The sequence below is a fragment of the Varanus komodoensis genome, unplaced genomic scaffold (assembly GCF_004798865.1).
Source record: "Varanus komodoensis strain SLA01 unplaced genomic scaffold, ASM479886v1 scaffold13_3, whole genome shotgun sequence".
In the NCBI taxonomy this organism is placed as follows: Eukaryota; Metazoa; Chordata; class Lepidosauria; order Squamata; family Varanidae; genus Varanus; species Varanus komodoensis.
The window spans coordinates 8,402,682-8,421,869 of record NW_025335409.1 but is presented as its reverse complement, the minus strand read 5'-3'; the positions used below and the strand labels follow the sequence as shown (position 1 = coordinate 8,421,869).

At 40.7% G+C, this 19,188-nt stretch overlaps 1 protein-coding gene across 1 annotated transcript; it reads left to right on the top strand.

Moving 5' to 3' along the window:
• Positions 1–1,772: 1,772 nt before the first annotated feature.
• SEC61A2 (SEC61 translocon subunit alpha 2) lies at positions 1,773–17,665 on the top strand. The gene is made up of 12 exons (XM_044423529.1): positions 1,773–1,882; positions 4,869–4,936; positions 6,110–6,175; positions 6,763–6,841; positions 7,750–7,881; positions 7,994–8,103; positions 11,048–11,201; positions 13,093–13,253; positions 14,751–14,948; positions 15,050–15,241; positions 15,366–15,442; positions 16,448–17,665. Exons 1-12 carry the CDS (start codon positions 1,876–1,878, stop codon positions 16,632–16,634), a joined length of 1,431 nt encoding a protein of 476 aa, XP_044279464.1. The 5' UTR covers positions 1,773–1,875; the 3' UTR covers positions 16,635–17,665.
• Positions 17,666–19,188: the final 1,523 nt, after the last annotated feature.

Genomic DNA, 19,188 nt, shown 5'->3' with positions numbered 1-19,188 from the left:
GCTGCTTTGTGAAACCCATTAACACCTTTAAAAAAATACGGCTTTGTTATTGGCATGCTTTATGACTTCACTTTGAATTTCATGGCCTTTCTTTATCAGCTAGAGAACAGTGTGGGAGAACAACTAAACAATCTTTTTTTAGTCTACAATGAAGGATTCTCAGCCTTGCTCTATGCAGGATATAAAATCTAAAGAACATGCATTCTTAAGAAGGCTCAGTGAGGCTTCTGGATCATGAATGGGAATAGAAGAAGAAATTACCCCATCCTTCATAATGAAAGCTACAATTACACAAATAAGATTTTTTGAATGATGGACACACTCCTTCCTCCAACTCAAAGCAATACTTACTCCTTTCTCTTCCCCATCTTGATTTCCACTTAACACATCAGGATGTTGTGTACTCAACTCCAAGTAACCCTACATGAATCTCTATCTTAGAAGGTATTGCTTCAAGATAACTAGAATTTAAAAGCCAAGGAGTTAAAAGTATCAACTCATAATTGCATTTGCTTCTATTGACTGGAACAAATGAACATTGTTTGTGATACGGTTACACTTTCGTTTCCAAAAATGAGATGAATGATGTATTCCAGTGTCAGCAGTGACTGCTCACTGACATTGGAGCTCAACTCAAAACACTAGTGATCAATAAAGTACTGGGTGGCTTAGGCTGATCTTCTGTCCTGAGTGCCATCAAAACCCTTAAAAAAACTGAGGAAGCGTAAATGCACTCTGCATGAACCAAAGCAGATCCCAAAAAGTGCACCCAGAGGGCTTAACTGGTGACTTCTCATCTTTGGAATTATCTTTCCCTACAGACTTGCCAAATTTCAATCCTGTGCATCTTCCAAAATGCTATAAGGTTTTTTTTTTATTCAACATGAACTTCAGTAAGCAAGATAGGGTGGAATAATGCCTGTTCTGAAACCCACCCTAAGCTTTTGACCATACATTCAATTTAATTACAATTGCTTAAATCACTACATAGCTGGCTTTAAAGAAGAACCAAAGCCAATACTCAGTTATGGAAGGTAAAATGTTTATTATCCTGGTCTTACACAGGCTACCAGTATGTCCAAAGTCTTCGTGGTTTTTTAAGAAGCAAGAAATAAAATTAGCTACAACCAGTAGTAGGGTATGCTTATTATTACTTTGAATGTATTTTCCAATCAGTGAAAAGAGACAAGTCAATCAGATGTAATGCCCAATCCACTGAAATAATGAACCAAAACAATTCTGAGACCAAGAACCTATTAAGAAAAAATGCATAAACAAAAATTCAAAACAATTCTAGCGTTACATCTGAAATGCAAAATCACACGTTGAACAGATTGTATACACGTTGAACCATTGTATACAATACTCAGGGAAGGAAGTGAAATTTGGTTTAACTATTGTCAAACTAAATTCTACAAGATTACAATCCTATTTACACTTGGCGGAGACTAAATACCACTCAACCCAAAAGGATTTCCTTCTGAATGAACCTAGCTGAGTAAATCCCCTAGCCTCTTTCGTGTGTGCGGTGGGCCGAAATAAATGCTCATTAGCGCCCTGTCCATCTGGGGACGTGCCACCACGAGGCCTAAGACTCCCCACCTGGGGGCGGAGAGGGCTCGCAGGTGAGGCAGCCGCTCGCTCGCTCTCCATCCGGCCTGGTCCTGCGGCGCACCTCTCTCGTTTCAATCTCTAGAGCTGCGGCGCCACGGCCGTCGCGCCGAGAAAGACGTCACTAGTCACGTGGGACACTGGCAGAGGCCGGCAGCCTCGGAGCGGCGAGGAGGCCGGAGGCGGGGAAGGGAGTCTTCTGTCTGAGAAACCCGGAGACTCGAGTGCGGGAGGATCCCGCCTCCGGGCGCCGCCTCCGCCAGCATGGGAAGTGAGTCGCGGGACGGTGCGGCAGCGGCGGCGCCCCATGGAGGGGCGGAGCGGGGAGGTGGGGAAGGAGGAACGGGAGCGGGGAATTTAACTCCTCGCTGCCTGAATCTCGGGGAGAACGTCCCTTGGCTTAGGAGTCCCCGTGTTGCTACAGAGCGCGGGGCGCGTGGGGATGCCACCCGGCGGTGCTCCTGCAGCGCGGCTCATTGACTGCATTTCTGTCGTCGTCCCCGCCGCCCCTTCCATGGAGTTCTAACTTCACAACAGTCCTGTGCAATAAATTAAGCTGCGCAGTGATTTATCTTACGCCACCTACTAAGAATATAAGAACACGGCAGTAATGTTGCTGTTATTATTTTTAATTATTCTGCCGTCAGTGTGCATGGTGCTTAGTGCAAGAGTCAGGTGGAGGGTTTATCGCAGTTTTCTCCAACTTCGTGCACTCCAGATGCATTGGATTACAACACAGCATGGCTGGCCGGAGGATGCTGGGAGTTGTAGTCCAGACACATCTGGAGGGCACCCAACTGGGAAGGTTGGTCTGTCTAATAATAAGATTGTTTTCCAACGTTCTATCAGCATCAGTGGTCAGCCTTAGAAGTGACCCAGCAAGGCATGTAGGTGATGTCCTTTCCTGTCCTCACTGTCTGGCACTCATAAATCTCCTATAAGAGGAGATGAAGGTCCCCTTAATAATGGTTAATATCAAAGGGTGTGTGTGGCTTTTTTTCAGTTTTTAATATGAGCATTGTTAAGTGAGTTCCATCACTTAATGGGAGCTTGAACCTGCTGAAGGCCTTCATGCTGTGTGTAAAGCACAGCCACCTGTTATTTGTTTTGAAGTATTCCATCTGTGACTATTTTTTCCTGTTGGTGCCAATTTGAATCATTGAGCATACTTAGGGTCCAGGAGCATATACAAAATAGAAATAAGTAGAATTATCTTATTAGCCCTGATTATGTTGATATGGGCCTAGGCAAGTTTTCAGATATCAAACTTTTATTTCACTCAGAGGGGTTGCACTGATTACTACAAACCTGGCTTCCTTGTATATATTTCTATCCCTTCCCATTATGTTTAATGGAGAGTTCTGCAAAAAAGTGAAGTGTTTGCACAAATTTGTGCTAACATAATTCATGTCAATAAAATAGATCACCCTTGTTTTTGGTACCTTCCAATTTGTAGATATTATGGTACTGCTGGATCTCCCCTGGGGTTCTTGCTGAATACAAAGCAACAGACATGACAAGGGCTGAAAGGCCATCTGATATTTGCTGCATATAAGATGCAATACTCTGCAGGCTTATATAGCATAGTAGGTGTCACAGGTCTTATGTATAAACTTGCACAGGATTGTGCATTTTATTGCCATAACCTCTGGCATTTTTTTCCCTGAGCCTGAATAAGATGAAATAAGTGTTAAGAAAACTAGGTGTATTATCTGACGTCATGATGTCATTATATTCTTTGCAAAATAAGTTATCTAAGCTGACAACTGTTTAATCCAGATTCACCGTATCTAGAAGTTGCTGATTCTCTTTCCCTTATAGTAAATAAGAGACTGAGGATGTAATCCTATGGAGATGTATGTAAATTTCTAAACTCAGAGCTCATATGCCTCTCTGTTCAGCCTGTGAAACATTTTTGCTAAACAACCACATTCAGCTGGCTAACAACAGTAGGGAGAGATGGAAGGAAACTGAAGCGACCTCAAGATACCTCATATCTTGGTCCCTTCTCTTTCCTCCCCTCCCTGCCTCCTTTCCCAGTGTCAGAGAACAGCTGGCATGGTTCTTTCCATGCTGACTGTGAGGGAGGTGAAGCTCGGATTTCCAGCTCCAAGGTTGGAGTGATATCTCCACCCTTGGAGCTAGGTATCCCAAGTATTCTGCTGCCTGACAGACACTGTCTAGGGGGCATACGATTGCTCCTTGAATGTTTCTAAGTAAGATCCTGTTTTCTAATGTAGCAATACAATAATATGGGTTGATTCAGTCCAGCTTAGTTTTTGCACATTGTAGCTTTGGTCCATAATGTTGTTTTTTTTGGCTTTTGGCCCAGTACTTAAGAGTCAATGTTTCATTTCCCCAAGTACAGCATCTCAAACTACCCAGCCTCTTTTTCATGTGATGACTCTGCAGTGATTGTTTCTTCTTTAATTTAGAAGATTTCACATAGCAATTTTAATACTGTGCTCTTTGTTACTTGGCTGAGGAGGTGACATGTTATCAGTTCTGAAGAGAAATCTAGGGCTTTTGTAAAGTGCATAATGCGTGCACAGTCATCCAGATTTGCCTTATAAATGTGGAATGTTCTTGAATGACTATAGTCATGATGCAGCTATAATCTCTTGGCAGTTTTTCTTTGTGTAAGATTTAAAGAAACAATCTGAGATTGATTTCACTGTTGCAGTATCAAATCTTGAAAGAAGTGCCATTATTTCTCAATTTAATCTGCCTCAAAAGATGATTGACTGGGGAAAATGGGGAAACAACCCCCTCCATACACCTGGAGGAAGGGTAGGATCTAAATATGGTTGCATACACTGTATCTTCTTCTGAACATTTGTTAATGTGAACAGTGAAAGTTCCAGTGAAAGGTAAGCTTAGGCTTAATTTCTCCACTTAGACCAATACATATTTCCTGATGTTGTGTGTGTTTATTTTGAAGGAACCTGCACTGAATTCAGTGGCACTTACTTATAGGTGTACATCAGATATAAAGTTTTGGGTGGGTCATGGCCAAAATTTGTATTATGTAATGTACATTAATATGTAATAGGTTTGCTGAGTAAAATGAATAGGTATTTTATGTAAAACTGACTGAGTAAAATCTGTTTCTTTGACATATATTTGCAGACAGTTAAGAATACAGAATATTGTGCAAATTGATCTGCTAAGCTTTCTGTCATTGTATTAGACAAGTTTTGTCATAGAAATCTAAAATATGGACTTTGCTGTTTTAATATGAATCTTTTATTTAACAGTCAAGTTTCTAGAAGTTATTAAGCCCTTCTGTGCTGTTCTACCAGAAATCCAGAAACCTGAAAGAAAAGTGAGTGCTTCTCTTCAAGTCTCTTTTGTTTATGTGAGGATGATCATATGTACTTGGGATAAGGCTGAAGCTCTGCGTACACTTATTTGGAAATGCTATTAGCCAAGTGGGTTTATATATGAATATAAGTACTTACCATCATTCTGTTCCTGCTTTACCTTGGAATGTTTTGCTTATTTAGGATTTTTCCCCTGCAATGTAATCCAAAAAAAGATAAGCACAACAAATCTGAACACATTACCATTATGACAGTGTATCCATCTCTATGAGGCACAACCTAACAAACATTGGGTATAAGTAAGGTTGGAATCTTATCCATAAAGTCTGTCTCGTGTAATCCTGGGAATAAGTTCTGTTGAAATCAGGTCTTAATTCTGATTAGACCTGTGTCTCTGCTTGATATCTGGTTGACCTAAGTCAAAGAAGCACTTTAAATTTGCTTATGGCTAGCAACAGGTTGAAATATTCATTGTTATACTGCAACAGCATGCCCAAGCTCTTAGTGCTTCCTCTTCTGTTGCACTTTCAAAATAGATACAAAAGATGTGTAAGTCATGTATCTCTATGAGGAACCTGTGCATTTGCCAGGTTGATGAAATCTGAAGGCCATATATTCCCTGCCTAACAGTGTTGACCAGCAAGCTAGTATCTGCAGAGGCTGCAAAGGCCTATGCAGCTGTTCTCCATGCAGGTATGCTCTACATATGAGGAGAGAGAATGGAGATGAGCATGCTAGCTCTGCCTTCCTCCCTTACCATTCTCATCACCCACTGACTGTAGAGGGCAACTTTCAGCAGAGAAGATCCCCTTCTGTCCATGGAGTCTTGGTGCAGTCTAGCACCAAGATTCTAGAACCCCGGAGCATCAGGGTGCTAACATTTCAGGGAAAGCCTTCCTGGGCAGAAGAGAGTCTTCTGTATGGATGGCCAGCTCCGTGTATAGAGGGGGCAAAGCTAACCACTGGCCCCAGCCGTTCTCTTCACATGTGGAGCTCACATATGAGGATTTAACTTCCATCTCTTTGTTACATAGCCCGTTACAATGCCATATAGTGTCAAGGTGTATCTTTACGTTCGACTCATTGGTTTTCTTTCCATATCATGTTATATTAAAAATGAGAACTTTTTTTTTTGCTATTGATTAACCTAGTTTTTCCTCCATTGTGTTTTGTAGATTCAGTTTAGAGAAAAGGTTTTATGGACAGCTATTACCCTCTTCATTTTTTTAGTATGCTGCCAGGCAAGTATCAACATGATAGCAAATGAAATGGTATGAAATGTTGAAATAAGGCATATTGCCATGCAAATGTCCCTACAGTTATGCATACTTTACCTGTGGAAAGGAAAGGGCACTTAATAACTTGAGGTTTTTTCCATAGATCATTCACACAAGGGTTTATTATATTTGTCTAAATATAATCTAGGGCTTTAAAGATATTTCCAGTTAGACCATTGCAGAATGTAAGCCTATATTCTTTTAACTGGGAGTAAGCCTTTTTGAACCCAGTGGGGTTATTTTGAGTAGATATGTATGTATAGGATCATATCTTTAGATTCATGGTTTTTTTTTAAATATCAGCAATCAAATAAGCTGAAAATGCTTGAAATAAAATGATTCATCTAAAATTGCTTTGCTCGTTTGTGTAAAATTCCTCAATATTAGGTTTGATCCAATGTTAATCCTACTTAAGATGAAACCATTACAGTGAATGAGAGTTACATTAAACTAACATTGATCATAATTGTGTTTAAAAAAAAAGATCATTTGTATCATATACTGTGCATTTTTTCTTTACTGCTTGCTTAATGTTGCTGTGAACCTTGCAGATACCATTATTTGGGATAATGTCTTCAGACTCTGCAGATCCTTTCTACTGGATGAGAGTCATCCTTGCATCAAACAGAGGTCAGTGCTCCACTCACTCTCCCTCAAACTTTTCTCTGCCTCTAGTTTAAACTGTCAGGCTTATCACTGGATAACATAGTTGGGATCACTCAGTGTGATTAGAAGGGCAGTAGGTACAGCTGTCCTTGAAATTGCAGCTTCCAGAGATTTTAAGCACTGGCACACTAAAGAGTTTTGGGAAATATTACATGTCTGTATTTTGATACATGAAGAAGCTCTATTTTTTGAAAAACATCTGTGTTGAATAATCAGGACAGATCTCTTGGAGATCTGGTCAGCAAGTGGTCTTCTTAGATCACTTTTGAGGAGTGAATGGTGGCTATCCAGTCATCACTGATTCTCTCAAGTGGACAGTTGGGAATTGACATAGTTTGGGTAGGTGGAGCAAGCAATTGTCTTAAGCCCTTTGCTCAACACCAAATTGTGCTTTCATTGGCAGTGGGGCAATGTGCAACTGGACCTTAGTATATTAATATGATGGTTTTTTCTTACAAGCTTAAGTGTTTATAATAACTGTAAAGCCATACAGAGCTTTTACATCCATATTATAAATAATAAGCTGGGGCAGAGAGAGAAAAGCTAAAACCTGAACTGAAACTTCTGATCTTTTTTTACCCCACCATTAGTGTATGCTCAAGTGCAAGGAGGAACAGTTAAATGCCAGTATTAACATGATATATGGAAGAACTTTTTTACCTGATTATTTTAATACAGTCGTAAACACTCAGGAGACAAGCATTAAAGCCCAGTACTGTGGTTAAGTATATGAGCAAGTCTTTTGGAATACTCAGTGGGAAAAAATACTTGATGAAGTGATACTTAGGATTTTTAAAATATTGTGGGGAAAGACTTTTTGTAGAACTTAATGCTATTGAATCATTTTTTCCTTTCGTCTTCCTCTTTTGCAGGCACTTTAATGGAATTGGGAATTTCTCCCATTGTGACATCTGGCTTAATTATGCAGCTGCTGGCTGGAGCCAAAATAATAGAAGTTGGTGATACACCAAAAGACCGAGCCCTGTTCAATGGTGCTCAGAAGTGTGAGCATTGAATACCATACCTCCATTCTTCTTAGAGAACATTGTATCTAATTCTACTACTGCCCATTTGTTAGCATATATATGGAATATTGGTCTTCCTCTTTTTTTTCAGTGTTTGGAATGATTATAACTATTGGGCAAGCAATTGTGTACGTCATGACTGGGATGTATGGAGATCCTGCAGAAATGGGAGCTGGAATCTGCCTCTTGATCATAATTCAGGTATGCCTTTTCATACTCTTAAAAAACAGATATCCCTTAAGCTTACAGAGTACAAAAGGATATGCTTGCATAGCTGTCTTTACACTTTCTGAATGTTGTTTTCAGTAGATTTGAAAGCTGAAAATGTATTGTGATTGTTACTAGATTGTGCTTATGTCCCACATTTTTCCCCCTCTTGTGAGGAACCCAAGGCAGCTTACATAGCTATGCTCACAACAACAAGCCTGTGAGGTAGATTAGGCTGAGAGTCTGACCCAGGTTCACCCAGTGAATTTCAATACCAAGTGGTGGCTAAAACCTGGATCTCACAGGTCTGCAGTCCATCACGCCAACCATCATACCACGCTTAGGAGATTTAGTTAATTATTGTTAACATTAGGGTTTTTCTTGTTCTCTTTTTGTAGAAAGGTCTGCTTCATGAACAGGTTCAAATCAGTTACTCAGATGTCCTTGATTCCTCTGTACTTGGAGTAGACTCCAACACTTTTCACCAGTGGAGCTTTCTGTCAGGGAGGGACATGATTTTCAGTAGTTCGCTGTACCCCTGAAGCACTCTGGATTCCCTCAAAATCTCCTCCAGGGCACATACCCCAGCCAGTCTTCTGGACTGGAAAGGGGGGCTCTTGAGGAGGAACAGCTGAAAATTGTGCTACTCCTTATTCTACTGCTTGAAGCCTACAGCGAGTGGGTGAAGTTAGTTCAATTCGATGTTTGTTGGTTTGTTTGTTTAACACTTTTGTATACCGTCTCTTAGCCACATGGCACTCTGGACAGTTCACATGATAAAAACCAATAATGTAAAACATCCTAAATACCCACAATTTAGACAGTTAAAACCAGAATAACAGTAATAACATAACATCATAGCAGGAACACCAAATAATAGTTTAACAACAGATTGGAATTATCTCAAAAGTTATACTTAAGAAAACTAAAATTTACATTAAAATATAATTAAAATTAAATTCCAAGTAAAATCATCAACAATTAAAATGCTCCTTAAATAAAGATGTCTTAGTCTGGTGCCAGAATATATATATAAGGACAGCAATTGATGAAAAACTCTGGGAAGTCGATTCCATAGATGGGGTGCCACAACTGAGAAGGTCCTGCTATTTGGCTACAAGAACAAAATGTCAGACTATAGGCAGAGCTGTGTTGAAAGCCCCACCCTTGGGTTGCTGCCTCCTCTACCTGGTGCTGTTGAGTAATGTAACATATGCAATGTCACATCACCATCCAGTGAGTTTCCCTGCTTAGAAAACAGCAGTCTGTGGAGCAGAGGTGGGGCACTTAGAACTTAAGGGTGATGCATACGAATTAGACCTTTCCAGAGGGGAGACACAGCTGCAGTTTTTGTGTGTTGGATAACATTTAGTTCTGGCCTCATTTGACTTTCTCTTCCTGAGTTAACATTGATCAAAGAAGAAAGTCATTGATCATCCTGGCATTTGAAGTGCTTCTCATTCATTCTCTTGTAGTCCTTAAAGCAATCCTTTGGGTGCAATTACTATGCCAACAGTTCAGATGGGGGCTGAGGTTGAGGGACAATGTTTGCCCAAGACCAGTTTGCAAACTCAGGCCAGATGTGAGATTTGAATTGGAGTCTTACTTTTATGAAGCCAGTCTCTTACTACACAATCCTGTATACACTCTTTTGCTCCATGTTTACTCACTGAACTCATTTCCACTGAGTTCACTGAGACTTGATCCCAGAGATGTTGGTCTAGGATTCAACCTTAGTAATTAATATCATAACTCTAGCTTGCTAGCTGCAGGTTTGCTTGCAATTAATCCCATGTATAGGAGCTTGCTAGTTTCTGGATTAAGGGTGTGCTTTTTCTTCAATACCACCAAAAATGTTCAGAATAATCTGCAATAAAGAAGATTTGTACATCAGCAGCTTGATCCTAATCATATTTAATTGGAAATCTCACTGATTTCAGAGGGACTTTCTTCTGCTTTTTCTTCTTCCTTTCTTTTTTGATGCATTTATGTCAAATTCTGAATTATACAAAACAATGTAATAGAGTACAAAACAGAATGCAAAGGAAATAATAATGAAGCTCCATCTTATCTAAGGTTAAAGTAAGGGACCTGTATAAAATTCAGATTCATCCACTTTATATATTTACTTTTCATGACTTCAGTAAAGCTTCCCAAAAAGGTATATTTTGTTTGTTGTCTTCTTTCCAAATTTGGTTAGATTTGCCTTTATGCATTTCTCCACATTTAGGATTTAAAGTAGAGGGATTTCCAATTGGGTACTCTTTTTCCTACAATCCAGTGAGCCCCAGATCCTCCCCACACTCTTTCTTAAGTTCACATTTATTCAGGTTAAGACATAACAAATCAAGAAGAGGATTCAAAGGCACTGTATTTCCGCTCAACTGACTAGACATAAAACCATGTTCCAAGCAGCATGATTGTTGGTCATACCTACTATATCTGGAAAAAACAATCATTCAAATGATAACTACCAACAGCAGGATTCATTAGAGTAATTTTTTTAAAAAAACCTACACTGAAGCCTTATTGATTGTATAGTACTGCACAATCTTCTGTGTGTTTATAAGGGGATTTCCTTTGGAAAAAACAAAATGGAAATATTTTCAGAGGTGGATATCTTTAACATTTCCCCATCTACCAATACCTTTATGCCAACATCATCTTATTTTTGATAATAAACTTTTCCACATTGACAAGTACTTCTAATACAAATTTTAATGTCACTCTTACCAGTGGTATTCATTTTCAAGTCTGTATGCTATAGATTGTCGTGTAATTGTTACTGATGTATTCAAGAACTGTTGAGAGTAGTGGGAAAGGCAGAGGGAGGTGATTGCATTGTTGATATAATAGTAAATGTGCCCCACTTTTGAACAGAATTGTTAACGTGGGTTAAATGCAAAGTTACGGACCTTTTGGATTTTTCCTCCCACAGTTATTTGTTGCTGGCTTGATAGTATTGCTTCTAGATGAGCTGCTGCAGAAAGGTTATGGCTTGGGTTCCGGGATTTCTCTCTTTATTGCTACCAACATCTGTGAAACCATTGTCTGGAAGGCCTTTAGTCCTACTACTATTAATACGGGCAGAGGTATAGTACATTTTGACAGCTGGTGCTTTGACCAGATGCATGCTTATGAGTCATTTGTCATTAGATTTAGTATAGTGAGGGACGGTGGCTCTAGGAGCTGACATGCACTAAGGTTCTCAGACTGCTCCTGAATGAAGACTTGGCATACTGTCAGCTTCAGACTGAAAGGTACAGTGCTTGCACCTGCTTTTCCAAAACATGACAATAACAAAAAAGATGTAACCAGGAACAAATGCCCTGGATTATTTTTCCTGCTTTATTTTAGTTGCATGAGGATGAGAAGCCAATGGACATTGGCTGGGAGTCTTGGCAGAATCCAGTGAGTGTTGTCCCACTGTTCGGGAGGCACTCTAATTGGGATGGGCTATGGATGGTTAAGAACCATGTGGTCATGCCATCACACCATGTCAATGCTCAAGGCTTCTGTGCATATCTGGTGAGGCCTGCTGGATCAGTGGAACATCTGGATCTCCAGATCCCAGCAGGTGTTCTGGAAGTTGAAGGAATCAGTACGAAAGATCTGGGGCAGTTCCTGGAGTTGCTGCCTGCATATTTATTGATTTGATTATGCATTCTTCTGTCAAATGGAAATACTGTGGCACAGTTCACTGCTATGATAGAATAGTCCTATAGTTGGGACATCTCAGTTGCTATATGAAAAACATGTCTGGAAACTTGCAGTACAGAAATGTTAACTTTATTTATTTTAGCTCCAGCTGCAGAGTTGGACCTACCTGTAGAGAAGCAATGCACTTTTTATGCTGAAAGGTCAGCATCTAGCATAATTTTTTAAACCCAAAGGTGCAATCCTGCCATCAGTTGTGCATAGGTAAGTCCCATTGACCTCAGTGGGAACCATATATGAGTAATTAATTGCAGGATTGCAGCTCAGATTCTTTAAGTTTTCTCTGAGTGAGTTCCCCCTTTCTCTCAATTATTATTTTGTATTTCCTTGGATCAGCTTTGGCTGCTGTGCCACACTATTTTCTTTCCTTCTCCTGTTTCTTCTTTTTCTCTACATTCGTATTACCCGAACCTCTGATAGCTTAAGAACATGAGAGCCCTGCTGGATCAGACCAGTGATCCGTCTCATCCAGCATTCTGCTCACACAGCTCCCCACAGGAGCCCACAAGCAGGGCTGAGTGCAAGAGCTTCTTCCTGTCCAATTTCCCCAGCAACTAGTGCACCTAGACGCACTGCTCTAAGGATTGTTTTGTTTATTAAATTGGAAGGCAACTTTTTGTACCCCCAAACTGTGTGTATGACTAGAATTCCCTGTGCTTGGAGAAGCCCATTCCCCAACAGAAGTTCCACACAGAACAAGGCCTTTTCAAAAGCACCTGTGCATGCAGGTAATTCTCCTGTGTTTCTGCATGCAGAGCACTTGGAGGATGCAGTAGCAGCCTGTGCCAAGACACAGCAGAATTACCTGCCCTGTTTGAGGCTGCTGGAAAGAAGGCAAGACCAGAACAGTCGATCACACAATGCTTATTGACATAAGATGCATCACGTTGGTATTTCTCTTCTGCTTGGAAAATTACTACTTAACACTGAAGGTGTTTGAATGATTATATCTCACCTGATTAAGCCAAGCTGTGAATGACCCTTGTAAAACAAAGTACGAAATCTTGCATCTTAACGCTGGAACATGACTTCATATTTCAAGTGTTCTAATTCTCATAGAAGTTCATGGCAATTTATTTAATTCTTATCCAGCCCTTTTCATCTTACCTGTTAGAATGTTCCATGTATGACCTCATTGCCTATCTGTGAATGCCATTTCCTTCTTGGATGCAACTTGAGCGGTTAACAGGGAAACAATTGCTAATCTGATAGGATGTGCACTTCAGAGTGACGGGGGTTACTTTTTGTTGCTTTTGGTACATGCAGGAACTGAGTTCGAGGGAGCTGTGATTGCACTGTTTCACCTTTTGGCTACGCGAACTGACAAAGTCCGTGCTTTGCGGGAGGCTTTCTACCGCCAGAACTTGCCAAACCTTATGAATCTGATAGCGACAGTATTTGTGTTTGCTGTAGTCATATACTTTCAGGTAAGGGAAATTTATACTACACTTTTTACCATACAACTGTTTTAATTACAGAAGGAACTGCAATCTAAACACTGCATGAAGCTTTCCTCAGTCCTCCTTTTGACTGTACTGGAATTTTCTGTTTAGCGTTAACAGAGACACCACACCAGTGCAAGGAGTTTTACTGAGTTCTCTTTTACCACTTACACTTGCATCAGGAATGAGTCTCACAAGTTGAGGTAGCATCACAGTCAGTACTGTTCATGGTGATAGCTATTTTCTTGCCACAGCTTTGTGTCATGAATAGACAGCAGCTGCTTGGCTTGGCTTAGACAATGGCTTGAGGACACAAGGTCCATTTCTCTGGCTAAGACTAAACTGGCTCTGCTGTGTAAGCTATCCAAATGGGATATTCTCTGGGAACCATATGGAAGTTGCTCTGAGCAACTTGCTGCAGGAGCAGGGCACAAGTGTTAGAAACGCATACTCTGTTGCAGTTGAGAATAACAGAGCTGCGAGAGGCTTAGCATTGCCATTAGATTCCAAACACATAAGAGTAATCCTGCTAGATCAGGAGCGGAGGCACCATCTAATCTGGCATTCTGTTTCTAAGAATGTTTGCATGCCTCTTGGTAATACATGGCTGGATAGAGTGTGAAGGCAACCCTCTTCCCCCATTGTTTTATCTTCTGTCATCTAGAATTTACATAGCTAAAGCTGTTCTGCATGGAGCTCTCGAGATTGTCAGCCAGTATTAATTCTGCCCTCCATGAATTTTTTGATGCTTCCTTAAAAGCTATTTAAGCAAGTAGACATTTTGTGAAAGTAATTTTCATGGGTGAATTCCAGAATGGTTTGTGCATGGTTAACAAACCATGCTGACAATATGGTTCAGACAATATGGTAAGCCATCCCTTGTATACTGTGTGAACCTAGTCAGTGTGGTTTGCTAAGAGCTTGGGCCTATCCAATCTGATTTTTGTAGTGATGGTGATGAAGCAAACCTCTTGCAGTAATTGGCTAAGCTCCTGGAGTGTCAGAAGAGTACTTGTCTGACGTTGGTTAGATCCTAGATGGTGACAGTGATGAATGGGAGGGAAGGAGAAGGATCATACATCTGGTAAAACGGGGCATGGGTTGGCCAAGAGAAATGGGTTTGCTTATTGGGTTAGGTTTGGGATGGAAACTGATTCAGATCGCTGTGGTGAAGGGCAAGAGACCAGAGGAAGAGACTGAGATGAGGAATAGGGAGGGGATGAGACCAGAGAGAAGACTCACTCATGTAAGGATTTGCATATTGATTTGAAATACCCAGCCACACCCTTCTAGTCCTTAATGCTGCCTGACATGAAAAAACTTGGCTTGGACTCAGAGCCATAGGCTGTGAATTCTATTCCATTGTAACAAGTAAGCAAAGCCTATGCTCAAGCAGTCTAAGCTACCAGTTTCAGTGGATATTCAGTAAATTCTTTACTGGGTTTCTTCTTGCGTCTTGATGCAATTTTTCCCTCTCCCCAGGGATTTCGTGTTGATCTGCCAATCAAGTCTGCTCGATACCGTGGACAATACAGTAGCTATCCTATCAAACTCTTCTATACCTCCAACATTCCCATCATTCTTCAGTCTGCTTTAGTTTCCAACCTTTATGTTATTTCCCAAATGTTGTCTGTGCGATTTAGTGGCAACTTCTTGGTGAACTTACTCGGGCAGTGGGCAGTAAGTATTCAGTCATCCTTAAAATACAGCTTTTACAAGTACTAGTATCTTTCAGTCGGTAAAAAGCACAAATGCTAGTGTGTTAATTGTCTCCTCTCCAGGATGTTAGTGGTGGAGGTCCCGCACGCTCTTACCCTGTTGGAGGACTCTGCTATTATCTCTCCCCTCCAGAATCCATGGGTGCTATCTTTGAGGATCCAGTCCATGTGATTGTTTATATTATATTTATGTTAGGATCTTGTGCATTTTTCTCCAAGACATGGATTGAAGTGTCTGGATCATCCGCAAAAGATGTAGGTGGTTTTTATGACTGTTCTGTAGTTCTGCTACTTTGCTTTCACACAAGACTACTTTTCTAATTACCTGTTGGTTGTGGAAAAACAGTGTAGCCATCTGATCCACATGTTTTCCCTGCAGGTTGCTAAGCAACTGAAAGAACAGCAAATGGTGATGCGAGGCCACAGAGACACATCCATGGTTCATGAGCTGAACAGGTAAGAAAAGGGGAGTTTTCGTGAATTCAGCTTTCCCTTGCTGTGTTCACATCTTTACAGAAAGGAGTTGGTGCTCTGTGCAGATTAATTCAGGCCCTCCTCTGCTAGAAGGGAATGTGTTCTCCTGCTTCTTGCTCATTCTTTATCACGTGGTTAGTGATATTACTTGATCATACGAGAACACACACAGATTGGTTTATGAGATGTTTTCAGGTTCATTTCTTATTTTCTCCCCTTCCCCTCCGCCCCCAAGAACATTTGTTTTGGATTGCAGAAGTTAAGTAGTTCTGGCAAATAAGCACCAGGAGCAGCATATTAAAATCCTGCTGGTTCATAGTCAAAAACATTTCCTACAAAATTAAGAGAAACAAACATCAAAACCTGCCTCAGAAATATCAGTTATTTCTCTATTGAAAACATGATAAATCACATAGGGTATATGTATACCTGTTGATGCAAAGGAAATAATAATCCTGCCATCTTGACTTTACTATGATAAAAACACAAGATGGACCCTGCTGGATTAGACCAAGGATCCAGTATCTTGTTTTAACAAGATTCTGCCTAGTTTCTAAATGTTACCAGAACCTCACAGTTCCCTCTCCATTGATATTTATTGAAACAGATGTGAGTACCATTAAAGGTTGTAATTTTAAACATTTAAGAGACAGCAGGATCATGGAACCCAGTAGGTCTAAGCTAAGGTTTGACTGTACTTTGGAGGCAGAACAAAGCACCACCCCAACTCTTAGTTTCTTCAACTGGTCCTTGCTCCTACACAGACAGTACTAAGAAATGTTTGGTTTTGGAACAGCAGTGATTAAAACCATGCTATTTATGGCTTTAGATTTCTTGTCTAAACCCTTTTCTGCTTGTCAAACCTCACTGGTAAACCGAGAAGCAAACCTTCATCTGCAACTAAATGTTTGGTTATTCATATTCAGAGATGCATCAGTTGAAGTTGGCAGGCTTTGATTAAAACCGTTTTCTTCCCCCACCACTTAGGTACATCCCTACAGCAGCTGCATTTGGTGGCTTGTGCATTGGAGCCCTCTCTGTCTTGGCAGACTTCCTCGGAGCCATTGGCTCAGGCACTGGCATTCTGCTTGCAGTCACCATTATTTATCAATACTTTGAGATTTTTGTTAAAGAACAGGCAGAGGTTGGAGGTGTGGGTGCTTTATTTTTCTAAATGTTCAAAACACATGTGGCTTGTAAGAAGGATAAATTTATTTTGATGACATACAACCTTTTAGTCCAATTATGCCATTTCTTTTAGAAGTGCTGACTGCCCCCATTTTTTCATAGCAGGCATTGCACAGTGCCTGTGAGCAGCTTCAATACCAGCTGCCTTAAGAATCAAAGTTTACATTGTCTTTGTTTAAAAATATAAAAATGTATCTAGTCTTGCCTGTAATGCTGGAAACCAATGCATTTACTTTGCTCTTCAAACACTACAGTGGAGATGGTCAAAAGGTGCCCATTTTGCTACTAGTGAACACATTTGCACCCTACAATATAAATGTACTTGAACAGTGGCAAAAGAAAACCACTATAAAGAGTTCTACCCCACCCCCAAAATCTATATTTTACATGAATTACTTTTATAGGCTTTGAAAGGAAAAAAAAAGAATTGTCGTATCCCCTGTACTCTAACCCCTTGACACATGCCCAGTGATCTTATATCTTGGCTGACAGTTCCCCCCATTTGGGATGCCCTGCAGATGAGTTGGACTACAGCCCCTATTGTCTCCAGCCGATGTGCTGGAAGCTGTAGTTTACCACATCTGGACACTAGGTTGGGGAGGTTTGCCTATGATGTTACCCTGTGTGAAGTCAGGAGGGCAGATGAACATTTAAATCATGAAATGGATCTACAGAGGGTGTGGGTAGGGCTTGGATGTCCCTTTTCAAGATTTCTGCCACCCTGTGGCAGCCTGCTAGGTACTGGTTTGCTTCTGTTGTAGACTCATTGTTTCTTTTGACCCACATGACCTATTGAGGGTGGGGGAAACCAATTTGTGCTGCTGAATTTTCCCTCCAGTTGCTTCCTCTCAATCAGAAAAATCAGAGGCATAGGTCTTAAAGCAATGTTGTTTGCAAAAGGAGGGTAGAAATTAATATGTCTTGCTGGGGGGGAAGACCCCAAACCCTATCTTGTTGTGCTTCTTGGTGGCACTGTAACCAAGTGTAAACATTAGACAATAAACTTATTTAATTATGTTGCTGTTGTTTGGTTTTGTAGAATGGTTTACTTGTAATAATTTGATTTTGCTCTTCCCTTGAACTACAAAGAACTCAGCTTTGGTTGGATCATGCTGTGTATAAGTACTTCATCTTTTACAAGCACATTTAAGGTAGGCCAGTGTTACTTCTGTTATTTGGGAGAAGCAGCTATGGTTTGATGCAGCATATGCAGATTGAATTCCAGGCTGGAAAGGATCTCCCTCTGCAACCTTGGACATGTGTTGCTACCCAGAGTAGACAGGGAAAATACTAACTGGAAAGCTGCACCCCAGCCTCAGTCAAGCAAACTGCCATTCTACCAGGATTGTGGGTGCCTCCCAATGTGCATATGCCATGGCATTCTTGGTAGAGGATATCATATCCCACTGAAAAAGTGTTTGCTAACAAAAGTGCATTAATACTACTATTCTGTTACTTGATTCTCAATATAGTACCTTGAGGAGTGCTTGGATCTTGTCAATGGTACAGTATTTGAGGCTATAAATGAGTACACTATCAAATATAATCCAAAAGATACAGCTGTCCAGTTATCAAAGGTTGCCACAGAAAGAATTTAGGCATTTCTAAGCTGCTTTGTAGCCAAGTCTTCATTAACCAGTATACACAAAGGACAGATAATCAATTAGTTGGGGACATATATCTCAAAAGCTTCTATCATCCTTGATAGGACTTTCACACTTACCCCAACTATATTGATTTAAACTGTTGGTTGAACAGGTAACTTCCGTAGTGCTTAAAAGTGTTCAAAGCATTTCACATATTTTCAATAATCATTACAACATTTCTGAAAAGTTAGGTGAGTATCCCTGTAATGCAGGTGTGAGAGATGTGTTCATGGCTGAGATGCAATCTGAAGCAACATATTTAATTCCTGCCTCAGAGCTCACTAAGTTTTAGGGGTAGGCAACTTAGTACCTTCCAGGTGTTTTGGGCTTCAACTGTTCTTTGCTCTAGTGGGGATAGGCAGTGATTATTTATGTTCTAGTCCAAACCACTGAATGAATACTAAGTTGCCGTCCCCTGGACTAAAGAGAAAATTCTAGCTTGGTTATATTGCCCCCACAGCAGATGTACATAAACTTCCAAAGTCGGAGGGTTTGTGTGTATTCTGTCCCTGGCTCAAGACTCAGTGGTGACAATCTGTTACTGCAGTGCCTGACACAGGGTATTTACTCTTGACAGCTGTTTTCAGGTCTCATTTTAATGCTGGGAGACAGGAAGGAAGGAAGTTTGGACACCGACAGGAATTGGTGTAAATCTATGACAGTAGTATCTTCCACTTCCTGCCCCCTGCACTCCCTGTTTCCCCCTGGAAGGCCCATTTGTGATGTCAGGGGGACATCCTGCCCAGTTCTTTCCACACTGGCTGGAGCAGGGGGAGGGTTGACCATATGTTTGCACCTGTGGTTCCCAGTCTCCAGAAAGAGCCTAACTCTCATCAATATGGGTGTTGGTTTTTAAAATCCTGACTTCAAAGCTACTGCACAGGCAATTTAGGC

Coding starts and splice junctions, on each gene's coding strand:
- SEC61A2 (XM_044423529.1), top strand. Junction 8,104..11,047: donor GCCTCTTGATCATAATTCAG/GTATGCCTTTTC, acceptor TTCCTCCCACAG/TTATTTGTTGCTGGCTTGAT. Junction 14,949..15,049: donor ACTTACTCGGGCAGTGGGCA/GTAAGTATTCAG, acceptor TCTCCTCTCCAG/GATGTTAGTGGTGGAGGTCC.